General features: G+C 37.6%; 1 protein-coding gene across 1 annotated transcript in view; it reads left to right on the forward strand.

The window, feature by feature from the left end:
* The window catches only part of RAB4A (RAB4A, member RAS oncogene family), a 23,506-nt gene extending 5,355 nt beyond the window's left edge, over window positions 1-18,151 (forward strand). Inside the window, exons 2-8 of the mRNA XM_050315693.1 lie at window positions 7,828-7,913; window positions 9,087-9,201; window positions 10,117-10,179; window positions 11,372-11,526; window positions 12,436-12,531; window positions 14,511-14,671; window positions 15,963-18,151. Coding sequence (XP_050171650.1) covers window positions 7,828-7,913; window positions 9,087-9,201; window positions 10,117-10,179; window positions 11,372-11,526; window positions 12,436-12,531; window positions 14,511-14,626 — 631 coding nt within the window. The 3' untranslated portion in view covers window positions 14,627-14,671; window positions 15,963-18,151. The remainder of the gene's footprint in view (window positions 1-7,827; window positions 7,914-9,086; window positions 9,202-10,116; window positions 10,180-11,371; window positions 11,527-12,435; window positions 12,532-14,510; window positions 14,672-15,962) is intronic.
* Window positions 18,152-18,901: the final 750 nt, after the last annotated feature.

An 18,901-nucleotide genomic window follows, 5' to 3' on the forward strand; every position in this document is an offset into this window, starting at 1 on the left:
GACTGCTACCGGTAGGAAAACATCCGATGGAGTAAAAGTCGGAGCGCAGGCACTGACAGGGTGTGTCAGCGCCTCGCTCGGAAGCATCACAGAGAAGTCAAAGAGGTGAGCAGAGCTGGTATTGCTCGCGTGTTTGACTCCCGCAGGAATTGGAACAAACGTTTGCAAGGCAAACTTTCTGGATGGCTAGGTTGCACTCAAAAATAAGAAAAATTACTGAAGTTAAATAGTTGCTCTTATGGGAGACATTTTTACTCATCCTTTCCTATTTGACCAAGGAAGCGAAGTGCCATTTTGAAGGTGGAGGAGCAACTGAATAGTATTCATTACTCTTCTTTATAATTTTGCTTGAAACAACCCTCCTTGAGTAGATTTTGCTTTTCTCCCAATTCCATATCATACAGTTCCATAATATTTTGCAGTGTAAAGATGCTGCTGTACATGTAAACTTATTCAAAGTCATTCCAAGGAATAGGTTCATATTCACAGTCTGTGAGAGTAAGATCAGAATTGAGTGCTGTGATAAACCCTTTCATGTGTCGTTTTCTAGCTTTGTGTGTTGCAGCTTCTTTTCTGAGGGTGGTTGGGCACTAGAAGAGGCTCCCCCAGGGGAGTGGACACAGCACCAAGCCTATCTGAGTTCAAGAAGTGTTTGGACAATGCTCACAGACATGTGGTGTGATTCTTGGGGTGTCCTGCGCAGGACCAGGAGTTGGATTCAGTGGTCCTGATGGCTCGCTTCCAAATCAGCATATTCTGTGATGCTTCAGTAGCGGTTCAGACTTTTGAGCTGGATTTGCATCCTCTTGCCTTTAGAGCAGGGTCTTGAAAATAAGCAGTAGTTTGGATAATTAAAGCAAAGTTAGACACAACAACTCTGCTAACCGCGAGGGAGGCTGGCACGGCCATCAGGTGTTCTTACCAATAGGCTGACTGACCTGATTGTTTCTCCTGTGTAAGCCAGTTTGTTTCAGTACTCTAGTCACAGTGCTTGGTGGTTTCTCCTACTGGTCCGTGCTTTGGTGCACAGAACTAAGGGGCAAAACGAGGCAAGAATGTGTGGGGCAGCTCTTGAAGTGCAAACATTGGGATATTAAGACCCTGCTTCTTTTGTCCATACTTCTTAGATACATGCAGAACATCCCTGTAGAAACCAGAGGGGTGTGCTTTGTAGATGTAGGTTTGAGTTTGAACAAGTTCTTTATGCTGTGTACTCTTGTGATCAAGAACTGGGATCGCTTGGGCTGTGATTACGGTGGGATTGGTGGTCTCTGAGCAGATGGGTTGGTAGTGAAACAGAGATGACAGGATTTCAGTAGTGCTCCTCCTTTGATGCTGTAATACTAAGTAAGCTGAATAGATGATTGGAATCTTAAACAAGAACATTTCAACATTTTTTGCATTGTTGCAGTCGTGCAGAATAGGGATTGTAAGCCTGCTGTAGCTGTTGACACTTTCCTTTTTTTTTGGTGTCCTAGAAAACAAGCCCTTGGAAATTAAAGCTTTGCAGTTGTGGATTGTTCTTTTTGAACAACCTTACATTACCCTTTTGCGTTTCCATGTTTGTCCTGTGCATACACAAGCTACAAAAAATTCTGAGCTAGAATGCTTGAGAGTGTCAAGTTTTAGAGAAGATAGAATAAAACTAAGTTATAGCGTAAAATTTAGCAATGGCTGTACCACCTGTAATAGTAGTCTGGAGCTAAGTCAGTAGTCAGTAGTAGTCGGTGTCCTGTCCACATATGTAGCAGCCCTATTGACAGATCAAAGTAAACAGTACAATGTGATAAAATTGTGGATCTGCTGTGCCTGATGAACTTCCTGGGATTTAATGTTCTTGCTGTCCTAACAAAGGGCCGTTTGTTTCTGACCAGCTGTAATGTGACCATCAAGGATGAGAGAAGTATTAGGGCAGTTTTGTCTGGTGTGAAGACCAGTGGTCACTGTATACCCTCAGTGCTGGAATCCCTGTAGCTTCTGCTCTTATAGGTACTTATTCATGAGTTGGATTTTTCTTCTTGTCACCTGAATTATGACCCATTCTGATTATGTAACCTCAAGCTTTTCTTCCCATATGGATAGGCTCAGGAAGCTGGCTGGTGGTTGGGTTGGAGGTGGATTTTTCCCTCAGTGTCATTTTACTGTCTGACTTTTATATGATTTTAGTTGTGCTGTGAGGTTTCAACTTCTCTTCCCTTTGAAAGGGGGAACTATTATTTTCAATATTTTTCTCACTCCATGAGTAATAAAGAGCCTTTCCTCTGATCAGTCCTCTCTACCTATCATATTTCATTATCCACTTCAGTTAATTTACTTGTCTTCTGTTTTTTTCCCCTCCCTGAGTTTCTTCCTCTGTGTCAAATTCTGTCTGCTTTGAAGCTTTTCTGTTCACTCACTCTTCCCAGCTATTTCTGTCCCTTACTGAGATTCTTGTCTCTTCCCTCTTTTCAAACCAATTTCTGTAGCTTCTCAGTCTTGACACTAAATTTTGTTCACAATTCATTTTTCTCTCCTATAAATGTATTTCATAAGTTCTGTGTCTTCTCTTCTCAGCTTTCTAATCTGTTTATCCCTTTTGTGTGTGTTCAATTTATTTTTCTTACAAAGTGCCAGAACCAAGCCAACCATGAATGCAAGATAACTCCATGAATTTTGAGACTGGGTTTAGAAACAACATTTTATTGCTGCTTTTGGGATAGAGGGGTCATTCTTTTAAAAGTTTATCTTGTAACAGTGGAAACGAATCTCTAGGAAAATTATTTTTACACAATATTTCTGAGATGCAATGGCATTTCTGTAGATAGTTACCATATAACAACACATGCATGTTTTATCCTGCTTCCCAGGGCAAAATATACGTGGTTTTGTGTTGTGGTAAATACAGATTTACATAAAAGTAGCTTACCCTTAATAGGTAAATGCAGGGCAGCCTTTGGATTTTAAATGGCAGAAGGGTAGAAGAAAGGTTCAAGTCAGATCTCTTCACTCCCTCCTTCCCTGTGTTTTCTCCACTAGTATCTACTACTGCCAGTCTGGTCCCATAAGTTTATCAATTTTATGTCATTGTCAGAGATTGTATAGTCTTTTCTGTCCATTTGAAAATAATTCTTTTTGGTCTGGACAATTTGATTCATGCTTTTCTCGCCATCCCATCCCCTGTCAGTTACCTGGCGGTCTCTGCGTTTATCACCCTGGCCTCCAGTTTGTTCCAAATCTGACTTTATTTCTTAGAGAACATAGCTCTTTTGCTTGTAAGGAAGCAGATCTTCCCTCTTCCAAGCATTCTCTATGCAGATTGGAGTAGAGCCAGACTTATCTGTTCTACCTGTTTATCTTGTTAACTTACTGCTAGAAAAAGGAGTAAGCTGTGGGAATAGCTCCTCTTTTCTCTCATTTTGAGGCAGCAGATGTCAGTAGGAATGTTTCAGACCACTCTTTCCTTCAGCAAAATAGATGTCTAATAAAAAGGAAACCTTTTTTTTATCCCCATGGCATGAATGAGAGTTTCCGAAGGGTCAGCATTAGTGAATGTAAATTCTACTCTTTAGCAAGGAGTTGGAGGGAGATCAAACTGAGATTGAGAATATAATTTGGTCTCTCCCCCTTCCTCCACCCCACCCTACTGTATTAGCAAGAAGAAACAATTTAATTCTCATTGTGTTTTAAAGACTAAGCTGCAGTAGCTCAAAACCTGTTCAATTATTCCTTCTGCTGAAGCAGACTTCAGTCAAAGGAGGTGGTTGGATGTCTGGGGGTGGTTTCCACATGAACCATCTGTTTTTGCTGGTACTTGAGTCAAAGTCCGCAAGTGTCTCTCTTCTCCTTTCTCCTCAGCTTACACCTCACCTCTCCAGAAGGTATAAACAAATGCAAAAGACAGCAACCAACATGTAATTTATGTAGTTTAGCTGCTCGTGTTGCTGGTACATCTTTAGGATGAAGCCACAGTTTTACTCCTTTTCACCTGTGCTAGAACATAAGTTCTGTTTCCTGTATCCCCTACCCACTTTGGGATCAGGTGAGGCATGTAGCTCACAGAGGGGAGTCGGTTGATTCTTTATACTGCTTTATTTCCTTGAACAGCCATACTATGCTATGTTTCTTCTCTTTCTGTAGAGCATGTCTTGTAACCCTTTTTCCTTTTGGCACAGAGTTCAGTTTAGCCCTAAATCCTTTCTGTATAAAGATGATCTCATTTACAGGCAAAGTACTTTAACTTTTAGCATGGCAGCAAGCATTTGTAACATCTGAATGATGTTGCTTTTCAGCTTTTTTATGAAGGATGAACAACAGAACTCAAAAGAAAAGTGTCTCTAGGGTGACAGCCTTGGCAGCTGACCAGAATGTTGGAGCTCAGAGCCACTTTGTCACTAGCAAAAAAAAAAAAAAAAAAAAAAGGCTATGAAATAAAGTGACTTAACTCCTCAGGAAAAAGAACATCAAAAAGAAAATTTAGAGCAATTAAGAAGTTGCAAAGAATGAATATATTAAAGTTCTTACCAAGTTTGAGTACACAGTGATGTTACAGTTGGTCTAAAAGAACCTATCTGTTCAATCTCATTTGGTTTCTGTGTTTCTGAACTGTGCTAAGTTCTTAGTACGTCTGTACAGCTTAAAAAGAAGACATTTCATGTCCTAAATCAAGCGCTAAAGTAAGTTATAAAAATGTAATTGATGTGATGTCCGTTATCATACAGAATGACATTATAAGAAAGAAGTTCCAGAATAACAAAATGAAAAATGTTCTCCCTGTTATCACCTGGATTTACCATACTCGTTAATATGCTAGGCTGTCAATTTAAAAGCTTGTTAAACTTAGGTATTTATGACTTCTGGTATTGGCCAAGCCTTTTTCTTGCCCTTCCTTGCAGATGATTAACTGTGCGGAATATTCCACATTTCCTGAACCATGTTACCCAGTGCTTGTGGGTAAACTGTTAACATAAGTCTAAAAGCCTTTTGCTGGTTTAAACAATTTACATAAATTTGGAGTTCAAACTGATAGAAGCACAGTTACATTTGAGAATGCAACATCCAAATCTTTTACTCTACTAGTCTACATGTACTGCCTTCTTTGATGCAGAAAGTTTTAAATTGTTTTTTATTAGAGGATTTTCATATTTTCATTCTCTGGTGGAATAAAACACATTTGCCATAGTTTCATACTGTGAACAAGTGAATTGTGACTGCAGTTTCAAGTTTCACCTTAGAGAGTCTGTTTGCTGTTGTGCCAGAGGGAAATTTATTTTTTGGCTACTAAGTAAGCAGGCATTGAACTGGCATCTAAGTGATTTATCTGTAGGAAAGATTCCCTTTTAAAGTTGTTTTGCACAGTAGAATCTTGATAAGAATTGTGAGTCTATTATAAAATGCTGCTAGAATATGTTACCAGTTTAAAGACAAGAATATAAAATCCCCAAATATCACTCTTGCTTTCAGAGAGCACCTCAACTTAAAACACCTCAGGGAAAAATACACTACTGTTCTGAAGCTCTTCCAGATCAGTGCCTGACAGCAACGTCCTTGTCCCAGTGTCTCACTGGCCCACATCCTGTCTGTGCAGAATGGAGCAGGGTGTTAAATTTGCTGTTCAGTGTGGGTTTGTGGGTTGCACAAATATGGCTTTGTGAGCCACATTTAACCACCAGTGTTTGCACTTACAGCAGTGCAAATTAGTGGAGGAATAGAGTTCCAAGTTTATTCTTTTCCTGGTTTAGGTTGACAGTAGCTGTTATGCTACTGTCAATGATGTGAATCTTCTGTGGAAAAAAATGATGGTAAACTTGAATTTTACAGGTTTTTTTAACAAGAAAAGCTGACAAACAGCATTCCCCAGATACCTAGTACAACCAGTTTTAACTAGATTTGAATTTTATTTCTGGAAACATGGCAGATATCAGAAATACATTATTTTAATTGTATGTCTCAGAACATCTTGCATTTTGAGAAACTCTGGAAGTGGTAAAACCAGTGAGATTGTACACACCCACAGTAGTTTAAATATACAAAAGGGAAGCTAACCAGTGTTATTTGATCCATAAAAATTAAATCTTGTCTTCCCTTGAGATCTTTTTTCTTAACCTGATGCTTTGGGGCTATTTATGATGTCTGCATTTCATACTAACAGTGAAGACTTGATAGAATGAAGCATTCTCAGCTTCATTTGCAGTAGAGGTGACATGAAGGGCCCTTCTTTACAGGAGATAACACACAAAATTTTCACAACCTTAAAGAAAATCCTGTTTGTAACATTTTTTTTTATGCAGAAAGCATGAGCAGCTGGGTGGGGGTGTGAAGAATGAGAGGAGTTTGAAACAGAATGTCTTGAGCATGTAAATGGTCACATTTTGTAAGCAAGAAACAGCAATTTCTTTCTGAGAAGGGTAGAATACAGAATCTATACCGAGTCTTTACAACTTTTGAAACAAGAAAAACCACACAAAGGCAAAAAAAATCAAAAATCCTTAATAAAACACCACTTGATTTTAAATATGAGTAAAATCTGGAAGATAAGTGAAGAAAAAGGGTAGTGAACATTCCCAGAATCTATGACACTCTATTTTGGTTTTGACTTTTTAACAGTGGAGATTTTCTTAGCATTTGAGAAACCTGCTTGTTCCTTTCACCATTGCTAGAGGGTGTTCATGATACACCATAACAAATAATTCCTGCACGAAATGGAATGAGCACATATATTTGTGTGCATCTTAGATTCAGTTTTTAAAACTAAATATTCAAGTGAGGTTCTGATAGAGTATTGTATTAGTACTTTGACTTACCTGGCATAATCTAATTTTCCTTTTATTCTGTCATCTGCATAGCCAATATCCATGTAACCCATTTGACAGCTTTGAACACTATTAAAAAAATTAATGTTTTTATTTTTGTTGATACTGCAAACTTAATCCTTTTAATTTCATTCTTACTGAGTATCTTCTGGAGACCTGATGTGTTTTTAAGAGAAACTGTACAATAAAGATAAAAAAAACCTGCTGCTGGTAGAAAAATAAATAGCAAATGTTACATGAACTGTAAAAGTTGCCTTGGTGGTGATATATTGGGGGAAGCAATTGTAAGCTTTCTTATCACAGTCTATCAGTTTTGAGAGCAAGAAAGACAGGGAAGGTTTCTTCAGTCTTCAGTGAAACTAAAGCAAATTTGGGGAGCATTATATGTATCTGTTAAAACAATACAAGTTGTTCTATTGTTTTAACATAAACATAAATCTTGAATGGATGTATTACCAATGAACACTGATGTAAATGGCTCATAAATAGGTGATGTGCCAGAAATACCTGTATCTTAATTTACCGTGTGGAAGAAATGTGAAAACAGTCATCCCAGAATAAAAATTACTCCTTCCCTTTAAATTTTGTAGAAAAATGTTGTTTTGTCCCAGGTTTACATAGATTAAAACAGAGTAGTAGTAAACAGTTATATAGAGAAGTTCAAATTAATGTAAATAAAATAATTTAAAAAATAAAAATACAAAAGTATAGAGATTTTTTAAAATTACATCATTGCACAGGGCATTTGTACTGGCTCTAGTTAATAACTTACATACCCTTCAAACAGGTTTATTTTTAACTGAATTCAGGTTCAACCATTTCCATCTCTTTTTGTCCGTCTTGTATCTCTATAAACAAACAACATTCTTTGAAACATCACTATTGAACACACTAGGTTATTCTTCAGATTTATTGTTATTTTGCTGATTTTGTCATCTATTCCCTTCTCTTTAAAATAACAGCTACTGGAGAATAGCTGCCTTGTGGCAAAAATGTGAGTGTGTGCTACAATTTAATAACATTTTTTTTTCTTTCAATCCTCAGATTTCCTGTTCAAGTTCTTGGTCATAGGAAATGCTGGAACTGGAAAATCCTGTTTGCTGCACCAATTCATTGAAAAGAAATGTAAGTATATGTGAAAGGGGTATATGTATATATGTAAGGGGTTTCTATTGCTTTGAACCATATGCTTTGTATCACTTAAATGTAAGTTCCTATAATTCTCTTGTTTGTGTAGGTGAGGATTTTGGCTAAGAATTATGTTCAGAACCATGCTGTAAGTCTTTATTGCTCACTGTTTGCCTCTAATCAGAAGCCTAATATGGAGCATTATTCTCTATTACTATCAAATAAATGCTGATGTTGATGAAAATACTGACTTGCTTTTTGTGAGAGTTTATATCTTGCAGCTATAAGCTTGCCTAGATAAATAGTAGAGACTTGGATCTTTTAGAAAAAATTATGAAAGAAAAGTTGAATTGCTTCAGTAGGTTTAGAAAGCCTGTAGTATCTTTCTAAACAAATAGCCATGCAGTTTTCTTTGTTAAGGACTGTGTTCTGTGATAAATACTGGTAGAGATCCCATTGTGAATGCTCTTTAGAGATGAACAGATAATATGAAAGAAAATTTGCCGTTGGGTAGTGCATTTGGCACCATGATTAAACAAAACCAATATGCTTTTAGAAACCTTTGTAAATCTTCAAGTGACTTATCTTTCTCAACAAAATGGTAACTCACCTTATCTCTTGAGAAAATACATTAGGGTAATAATGTGTAAGCACTAAGGAACATGACATGATCCTATGATTGAACTTGAAACATGACGTTGCTTCTAATAAGGGCAGTTGTGTGCTGCTGAGAATCTGTGGTACCAACAACGAGCTGCTTCTGCTTTAAAGAAGTAGCTCTTGCACATTTGTGAACAGGACTTTCTTTTGTTCTGTTTTCCCGTGAATTTTAAACTCAAATGGCATCAAAGTATTAGAAAACACAGTTGGAAAAAATTGTACAAAAGGTATCTTGCCCGTTTATGAAAGTGAACTGGAACTTGTTTAAAGCAGGCCTTTCTAGTAGCAATTTTGAATTGAATAAGCTGTTAAAAAATTGTAAAAATGTTTATTTCTGTGTGCAGGCAGTATCCTCATGAGAGGCACTAAATTTGATGGTTCAGGACATAGTTTGTCATTTGATCACTGAGGAGTTTTGACTATTCCTACATTTTTTTTTAACATAAAAACTAATTATTCACTTTAAATGGTCTCCAAATAAGTCCGGGTTTATTTCTTTTTTTTTTGTAGTCAAAGATGACTCAAATCATACTATAGGAGTGGAATTTGGTTCAAAGATCATAAATGTTGGTGGTAAATATGTAAAACTGCAGATATGGGATACAGCAGGACAAGAGAGATTCAGGTACGCGTTGGCTATTATTTACCTCTGCTTACATATACTCATAGTGTATGTGCTTAATTCTGTGTTTAGAAGACCTTCTGTTGGTTGGAATAAGTAAATGCCAGGAAGTTGTAAGCTGTTCAAAATCTGCATGAAAACAATTGTATGGTATAGTTCTGTTTCATTAGAGGAGAAAAAGAAACAGTCAGATTTATTTTGGTAAATAATCATCTAGAAAGACTGAGATACATTGTTTTTTCTTTAAGAAATTTAAGTTATTTGTCAGCTTAGAACCACCAGTATACATTTAATGCTATATTTTAATCGTATTCTACATCTGAGGAATAGATCAAACTCAGTAAAAATCCAAGGTATTCCTGAGTACATTCACTACCAAATAGGACATCAGGGGGTTTTTTTTATATTTTTGGAGGGTGGAATGGGTGGGTGAGTGGGGTTTCTTTGGTTTGGGAGAGGGTGTGGTTAACAAAGATGCATATGATGGTAGAAGTCTGGTAGAGGGAAGCAATTCAGGTAAATATCCCCTATTAGATAAGTTCTGTGGATATACCTCTGACTAGGTAAAGCTGGGCAGTGATATGTAGTCTTCATTAATGAGATCTCTTCAGTTTGTTGGCCAGATACCAGCTCCCAGTTCTGTATCTAGTCATATATTATGATGATACTTAAACCTTCAGCAGCACACAGGTCATAATGGACTTTGAGAATCCCTGTATCGCTATATTTAATGAAAATGCTTCATCAAAATTCTAGTTGTAAATAGTCTGCTGCTGCACAGCTGCTAATGTTGTTGAAAAAACATGTTTTATTTTAAATATGTGAGAATTCTGTTTTGTAATATAGGTGGTGCTATTTTAACCCAGATTTTAAACAATGAAAGTAACACAGAAATGTGTATCTGTAATTCTATTTCAGGTCTGTAACAAGGAGTTACTATAGAGGGGCTGCAGGTGCTTTGCTTGTCTATGATATAACCAGGTAAGAAAGCTAGCAACTCTTTCAATTAATGCATAATGATTCCTCCCCAAGTACCTAATCCTCTAATGGACAATGGGCAAGAAGGAAAAAAAAGTAGGAAGAAAAAGTACTTCTGTTTCAGTGCATATTTAAGTTTTAGAACTTGCTTACATAAGATATTGTGAATGTCAGAAATGTAAACAGTCCTAAAGGGTTAGACAAGTACATGGGTATTGGCCCACCAGTACCTGGTCTAATCATGGTGGGCCACATGCAACCACTGGCTCAGCAAGCCTTACCACAGAAACCAAGAGGAGACTTCAGCCACCCTTAACCAAGGCAGTACACACTTACTTGTGGAAACTGCTAATTACTATGCTGATATAGTAAGTCTTTCTCTGGAGACAGTAGCTCTGCCTACACATTCCTTAACTGTATCCCAAAATTCTGTTAATCTCTGCATCTTTTAATATAATATTGTAGGCAGCCAATAAAATACCTTTCCTTTCCATGTCTGCATTTTCCCTGCCACCACTGACTGATACTTGTCAGATTAGTTTTGTGTTGACTAATGATGATTCGCTGCATCTGTAGCTTGTTGTCCTGTGAGTGAACTGTTCTCTCAGCAGTCTTTGTGTTCTGTGCTTAGCTTAAGATCAGTTGTACTCATCTATCAGTCTTACTGCTTGAAGGCTTAATCTCTGACCACTGCTACAATGACTGGTGGTGTGTGCAGGGTGACTGCCTACAGTATAGGTCTTGACACGGATGTGAAAGTTCAGGCATGCAAATCTACACAAGCCTAGTAAATCCTTACAATTCCACCTGAAATTTAAGTGTCGCTAACATTCCAAGTTAAACAATAACTCATTCTGGTATCCCAAAATTTCATGCACAAAAGGCTGAAACTAGATTAAAGCTTAAAATTTTAGGTTTTCACAGTAACAGGGTATTTTACAATTGCATGTGTGTTTAAATATTGTGGTTGATTTAATTTTGCTTTTTAAAAACGTAAGCTTTTTAAATAGTTTCATGAAGGAATTTGATACTCTTCCCAGTTCATCATTGGCATGTTGAGATGTGTAGGTGCCTTGCCTGACTAGCAGCAGTTTGTTGTTTGCCACAAAGACAGATTTGCCGTCTGAGTTTTAGTTCATTGATCTGTTCGTGAGAAATGAGTGTGTTCTAATAAAGGATGTCATTTTCTACATAGCCGGGAAACCTACAATGCACTTACTAATTGGTTGACGGATGCAAGAATGTTAGCAAGTCAAAATATTGTGATAATACTGTGTGGAAACAAAAAGGATCTTGATGCAGATCGTGAAGTTACGTTTTTGGAAGCGTCCCGGTTTGCACAGGAAAATGGTAAGTAGTACAAAATCTTCATGTAGCATTCAAAGATGCCTAATACTTAAAATAATTCATTTTTTTCTGGTGCAGTTAGGGTGTTTTTTGCCCTCTGTACCTTGTCTACAGAAAAGAGTTCTGTCAGTACAGGAGGCACAGAGAGACAGTGCCTGCAGTAAAAACCACATGTACTATTTAAGTCTCATTACTGCTGATTCTTCCAGTCGCAGCTGCTGCTTAAAGAATACCTTCTATGCAGAGATATATTCCCTAGGGAATGTAACACAACTTCAGGTATTGCCTTGCCTCCAAAGGGCTGAGGAGAAAATGAAGGACATGATTTCCTGTTTTTCAGCGTCTATGAGTATGTAGATAATAGACAAGGTTGTATGGGGTGTGCTGCTGTTGGAAGCAGTGATTTTTACTCATGGGAAACTGAGTTCAGTGCAGGGCATGGATCCAGAGGACCAGTACCTGGTCTGCAGTATTCAGAATTTCCAGTCTGGAGACATTTCTGTGGCAGCTAAAGCCATTCTCATTCTGAGCTTCTGTGCTGCAGTCCTGCCATCAGCTAAATCTGGTTTTGCTTTTACAAATCAAGTAGAGTCTTTTCTACCACCTCTGGTTACTGGCTTTGCTTTTGCATGTTAGTGCAAAACTGTATGAATTTCTTTGGTTTCATGCACTACTTTGCATGCACAGCCCCGGTTATTACCTTTGGATTCCAGCTTTCCAGGGTTGATGTGTAAATTTCGGAGGACATTTTTTTGTGGTTTTACCATCAAAAGTTAATTTTTCTGGACCATGCTACCTGACTGTAGGTCTCTGTAAGGATATTTTTATTGCTCCTAGCTTTCGTACTTTGAACTACTATATCTGGTGTTCCAGACTTGTTTTGAGATTGGATTTTTTTGGTGTCAAATGCAGAGCTGATGTTCTTGGAAACAAGTGCTCTAACGGGGGAAAATGTTGAAGAGGCCTTTGTACAGTGTGCAAGAAAAATACTCAATAAAATTGAATCAGGTAAATTAAGCTTTTTATTCTTTCATTTTTTTTTTATTTTCTTTGAAAACTAATAAAAATACACATGAAAATACTACTATTCAAAATTGTCTTAATAGAATTAACCCAAAACCTCCAAAATACCACTGTGGTAAAATAACTCGGTTATTTTATAGCTGCTTCCCATATGTTTTAATAGGAATGGATATGTAAGTGAGATCTGTATATATAAAAAGGGGGGATGGTGTGAATTGTGGATGTTTTTACCTCAACAGTCAGCTCTGAGTGTAGGTTGTGTGTTCTGTGTGGGTTGCTGCATCCTACAAATACCAAGCCTGACAATAGGCAGTTTTTGTAGTGCAGAATAAAAACCTAATATCAGGGCAGACATAACTTTTAATTCTGCTTCTCATATGTAACACAAAATGCAGTCAAGAGAATTTGAACAGAAATACTAAAAATTTCAGGGACGTTTCCTAGCAACTGTGTTTTTCTGAAGTGACCTTCCTGCTTTTCAGTTGAAACCATTTTTACTTTTGCAGATCTAGAAATATACCAGAAGCGTCTCAGTGCAAGTGGGCAGGTTTCTATTGGAGACAGGCTTCTGTGTGTTAGGTGTCGTTACAGCTAATTTGCATTCCAGTTTTCCTCTTTTCTAGCTGCTTGATATCTTCAAAGTTTCAAGTATTGGCCATATTGAAAAGTCTGTCTCAGATTCTAATTACATGTTTTGAATGCCAAACACCAATTTTTCAGTGAAAATGTTATTTTCATAGGAGTTTCCTGATTACTGAATCAAATCAATGCCAAACAACAGCTTTCATTTTTAACAAACAAACAAACAAAAAGAAACCAAACAAACCCAAAACCCACATGAAAAAGCCATGTTTACTAGTTTCTCGTGATACTGTAGTTCTATGACTGATTTAAGGAGGCATTACCACGACAGAATGAAGCCCTGTTTTCTGTGAAGTGCTCCTGTGTTCTTTGTGCCAGCACACACTCACTGAATCGTGGAAAAATGGAGATTGTAAAGAACCTACGGAGTTCTCTAGTCCAACCTCCTGTTTAAAGTGCATTCAGGTTCAAAATGAGAGCGAGCTGCCCATGGCTTGTCAGGAACATTTTGAGATGCTCCAGGAACAGATATTCCACAGCCCCTCTGGGCAGCAAGACCCAGTGCTGACCACTTGCTGCTATTGACCTAATCAATCCCCAGCCCATAGGAATGCTTCTCTGTGTTCCAGCGAAGGTGCAGAGCACTGCATGTGTAGTTGCTGAATTTAATGATGTCCCGTTCCTGTTGCTCGACCAAGGTCTCTTCTGAATGACAGCTCCACCCTCGAGAGCTGCCCCTTCAATGCAGTGTCATCTCCTAACTACAAAGGGCTCATCTGTGCACAAAGAACGTGAAGAAGTGATCTGAACTGTTCGGAGAGATTATTTGTTGCTTTGTTGGGGTTTTTTTTAAGATTAAATATTTCTTATCTTGCCTGGCAACCATACAGCCATAAGAACCCTTCTGAAGGCTCAGGGTATAGAGTAGGCAGAAATAGATACCAGAAGTAGGAAAGGCTGATCATTTCCTCTGGGGACAGTTCTTTTGGGAATCCTCCTGTAAGACTATCCATTTCTGTTTGGCTTGGTAGCTGCAGTACCATTTTCTTCGCAAATAAGCCTCTGAAAGCAAAAGGTTTTTAGCTGTGTTCTCAGAAAACATTTTGGACCTTTCTTTTGTTAGAAGTAGTGCAAATACATTTCTTGTTGCAGCCTAACTCTGAGACAGATTGCTTTGTCATTATGATTAAGGGCACATGGTTAAATTACAGGAGAAAATGATTCAGGCTTGAAATTGCCTAAAAGCAAACAGAAGTGAGATAGTCTCTTCATAATTAGGTCAGAATATAATAATGCATTTTTAAATCTAATGTTATTGGTTAATTTGGAACATATTATTTGCACATGATCTATGTTCTTGTCACCATTTTGTTTCTCATCAGGAGAATTGGATCCAGAAAGAATGGGCTCAGGTATTCAGTATGGAGATGCTGCCTTGAGACAGCTGAGATCACCACGTAGAGCACAAGCACAAAGTGCTCAAGAATGTGGGTGTTAGAGAAACAAAACAAAAAATCCCAAATACTTACTTTAGATACAGAAGGTAAGGTTACAAAAATTTCAGGGTAATGGGTAAATTACTGTCCTTCTTAAATGGGCTGAATTGAGTGCTTGGCTTTTTCACAGTTAGCCTTTAAAGTTACATAGACTATTGTAATAATGTACAGTAAAATGAACTGGGGTTTTTATACTTTCAGTTTTTCTTCTCTTATCTGTCCACTAAAGCAAGACTAGTGCTCTCACTGAAGTATTTCTAGATCTTAGCTTACTCTGAGTAATGCTGTGGAAAACACTTAAAAATTCTCTATTCGTGAAATGCATTATAGGCCTAGTAGCTACCTAATGCACTTTCTCTAAATTGAATCAGCTCTGTTGCATCATAGACAAACAGAATGAGAGTTCACAAAATGTATGGTACAGTATCTTGTCATAAGCTATTATAGTCTTTTCTGAAAATATGAGGCTTAAACACTGGGACTTGAAAAATTAAAGATAACACTGGATTGCAAACTTTCACTGACTTTTATTCCCTTACCTAAAAGCAGCCTGAAGTTATTCTGATTCCTGTATGCTGGTAGCAGAAATGTAAATAAGAGAATAGTAGTACTTGCTGCTTAAGCAGTGTTGTCATCTAAAGTAGCTGTTCTAGGGTTGTTTCAGCCTATGAAACAGGTTTGCAGTCTTGTAAAGATGTTCTTCAGAGAAAGCGAGGAAAAGATTTTTCCCTTTAGCAGTTGTGGGGAAGAGACTTAAAAGTCACATAACCCACTCCTAAGAGCAGCTTGGTGGTTAGTCTTTCTTACAGACAGTTGTCCTTAAGACACTTCTCATCATTTGTTGGATTTTACATAACTCCTTGCAGTATGCAGTGGCATGCTGTCCTTTCTCCCTGTCTATTTAATTATTCTGATATCATTAATCCTTATTTCTGTAATACAAGGACAGTGATATCAAATTAAATAAGTACTGCAGGCATAGTTTCTGCATCATCTTTGCTGTAATCATTTATCAGCTTGAGCAGTGCACGCCAGCAGAAGCTTTACAGAATGTTAAATAAGGCAGCATATAGTTGTACATGCTCATATTGTTCTGTGTTCTGGTAACTTAGCTCCCAGTTAAAGCTCAGAATTTTAAATAATGGGTAGGAATCCTTGAACTGCTTTCCTCCTATAAAACACCGTTCTTCTACTAAGAGACTGCTGGAAAAGGATTTTCATTTAGTTCAGCTTTGGTATGGCTCTACAGAAATGATTATTTATTGATCTTATTTCAGGAACTGAGTTTTCAGATGGATCAGGTGTGGGTAACTGATGGAGTTCTTGTGTATTTTACAGCTCTCCTTGCAACTGGTGTTTGAAGAAACAGAAAAGCTTGAAGGCTATGCAGTTTTTAAAAGCATCTTTCCGCTATCTACAAACAGAGCAGATCACTGCTGCCAGAAAGGTGTACCCTGTGGTGTGGGGCAGGAATGTGCACAACACACAAGTCTGCAAAGCTAACTTGATAGTTTGGACAATATTAAGACTTGTACCTGTATGTAAACATTTTCCATTACCTGTTTTTGTTCTTTCACCTCTAGTTTAAAGCATTGCAATGTACTGTAAATAATGTAACAGTAAATTTACAAAGCATGGTATACTTATGTATGCTGATAGAATGTTGCACTATGAGCAGTTTAATATTTTATTTTTTTATCATATAAACAAATTTAACCGAGGTAGGCTTTGTCACGTTTGTTTGTTGCACAATAGTTTTTATTTGCAACCTGAATTATAAAACCACTGGCAACTGTCAGTGAGAGGTTGTTTTATTTTTTCCTACTTAGTTTGCCACATTTTAACAAACTGTTGACAGGACCGATTCTCAGTGTGTGGTTAGGACCCATACCTATGTATGCTGGTATGTCCAGTTAAAAAATGAAAGTTAAAGCACAAGAGCATTGCAAGAATGCTACACAAAGGTATACCATCTTTCCTGAAATAAGGATTATGTTTGTTCCCATTGTTCTGACATTTTTGGTTCAAATGGATCTGAAAAGTATGCACCTGGGTTTTCTCTGAAATGAACAGAATTGAGTGTGCTTTGTACTTGAAAAGCCTGGGTTTAGTTTTAAAAACACTGTTGGGTCCAGAAACTTTCAGGTTCTCTCTCCCCTCTGATTGTTGTATTTAGGATTGGCTTTGTTACATAACTGATAGTAATTATTCCCAATAAGTATTCTCTTCCTGGTAAGAGTGTGAAGTGTTTTTGAATCAACTTAACTGTGCTTTAACAAGAACATCAGAGAACTCCTAAGAAACTCACCTGTCTTAAACCTCACTCAATTCAGTTTGACTTTCAGAACTGCAAGAAATTACCAAAAGCAAGTCCTCTGGAGTCAAAGTGGGATGGAATTGTTTCCTCCACCACTCCAAACAGACCATTATTAAGGGTGATGTGTTGTGTTTCTGCCAGAGTTGCAAAGGGTGTTGGTCCCAAAATCCCAGACCAGTTCTGGAATTCTGGGAAAAGAGGAGGTAGGGGGAATCTGTTCCACCCCTCACCACAACGCAGTCGGGTTTCTTGGCACACTGACAAAAGCTGAACACTTACTTACCAGCTGGGACACAGCACAAGTAAAGCTAAAGGTTGCTCTTACAATGAAGTGGTGTTGGCTGTTAATCAAAACTTCTTTCCCTTATTACAGTAGCAGCTGAAAGGAGCAGAGGACTGTTACTTAATTCTGTTGCTTTTAAATAGAAATGTCAGGGGTTTGGCAGGGATTTTCTTGTACTTCTTCCTGTCCCTTTTCCTTTACATAGAAGATTGGCCTCTTTTATATACTTGGTTATGATCATTTTGGTCAAGTGTCTGTGGTTTAAAAAGCAGTAAGCAGTTTTATTCTTTCAGTAACTGTTTTAAGCTGTCCCCTTCCTCCCTGGAAGGAATGTCATTATAATGAGTTTGGACATGTTTTTACCATTTTTTATTGTATACTCTTACTGTATACACATTAACCTTGTTAATGTGCATGCTTTGTAGTATCTCAACCTTTTATGCTGCATATCTTGCTGACATTGTCAAAAGAAACTGTCTAAAATAGCAACTCCGGAGAAATAACTGTTGGAAGCAATAGCTCTCACCAGTGCAAGCTCTGTTGTTTACTATTGCTCCTCTGAGAGTCTTTTGTTTCTAAAAATAAACATCATGCCAATATCAGCCCTGGAGTAGATTTTAAGCTTTAGCATTATCGTTGACAGCAAACCAAACCTAACTCACCTAAACAGTAAGTGATTAATAGGTTATGTTTTTAGGGTAAAATTCTTACTTTACCAAAGCAAGATGGCTGGGAGTTTTACATGAAATACCACCAGGTACCTATGTCTGAGGATTCTTTGGATGTGGAGCTCTGGCTGTTCAGACCTATAAGAGATTTAAATGTCTTATTAAAGCCTGTGTCTTGCCTTTTAATGAGTCTGTTGGCCTACACTATTTCATTTAATGCTTGTATCTAGCACCAAATAAAGAATCCTTCTTGATTTTCTAGGTGTCTTGCAGCAAATCCTATTACTTGTACAAGTTTTGTCTGCCCACTGAAGTCCATAATGTGACAATCAGGCAATGCACATAGAATTCACAGTTAAGCCATCCTATCCCTTCTTTGTATTCTACTAGGTACAGCATATGGCTCAAGTACAGAGCTCCCCTAAGTCCTATAAAAAGGGAATGATACAGAAAAATCTGATTATTTTGTGCAACTCATTTGCATTATTTTTGTGCTGAAAGAATTAACACTATAAAAATCTCAAGGAATTGTAAATGCAAGGAGTAAAAATATGCAGTCTCATTCATCTACTATAGAACAAGCAGCATACAGAACTTCAGTGTAGCCATCTTTTAACAGCTTATTTTTTCTCCTTTGCTTGATTATACTTAGTATGCAGCTTCCTGGTTTTTTTCCCCTCTGTTACCCTTTTTCTCCACAAAGTTCTAAATTCAGATTCCCAAAGGCTTCAGCATGCATAGCACTTCAGACCACTTTAGAGCTTTTTTTTTTTTTTTCCTCTTTTTATAGTGGGGAAAAAAAGTGGTTCACATGAGGAAAGGATATTAAGAATATCTGGGAGAGTTACAGAAGAACTATAGGAGACTGGAACTGGAACTATAGGAGAACTGTAATTTAACCTCTTACCCAACATTAGTCATTATGGAAACCTGTCTTGTCACTTACTTTCCGCTAGAGAATATCTGGGAAAAGCAGAAGCCACAGTTTGCGTGCAGGGACTAAAGCACC

This window comes from Myiozetetes cayanensis, unplaced genomic scaffold (genome assembly GCF_022539395.1).
Source record: "Myiozetetes cayanensis isolate MyiCay16 unplaced genomic scaffold, myiCay2020 scf2-11, whole genome shotgun sequence".
NCBI lineage: Eukaryota > Metazoa > Chordata > Aves > Passeriformes > Tyrannidae > Myiozetetes > Myiozetetes cayanensis.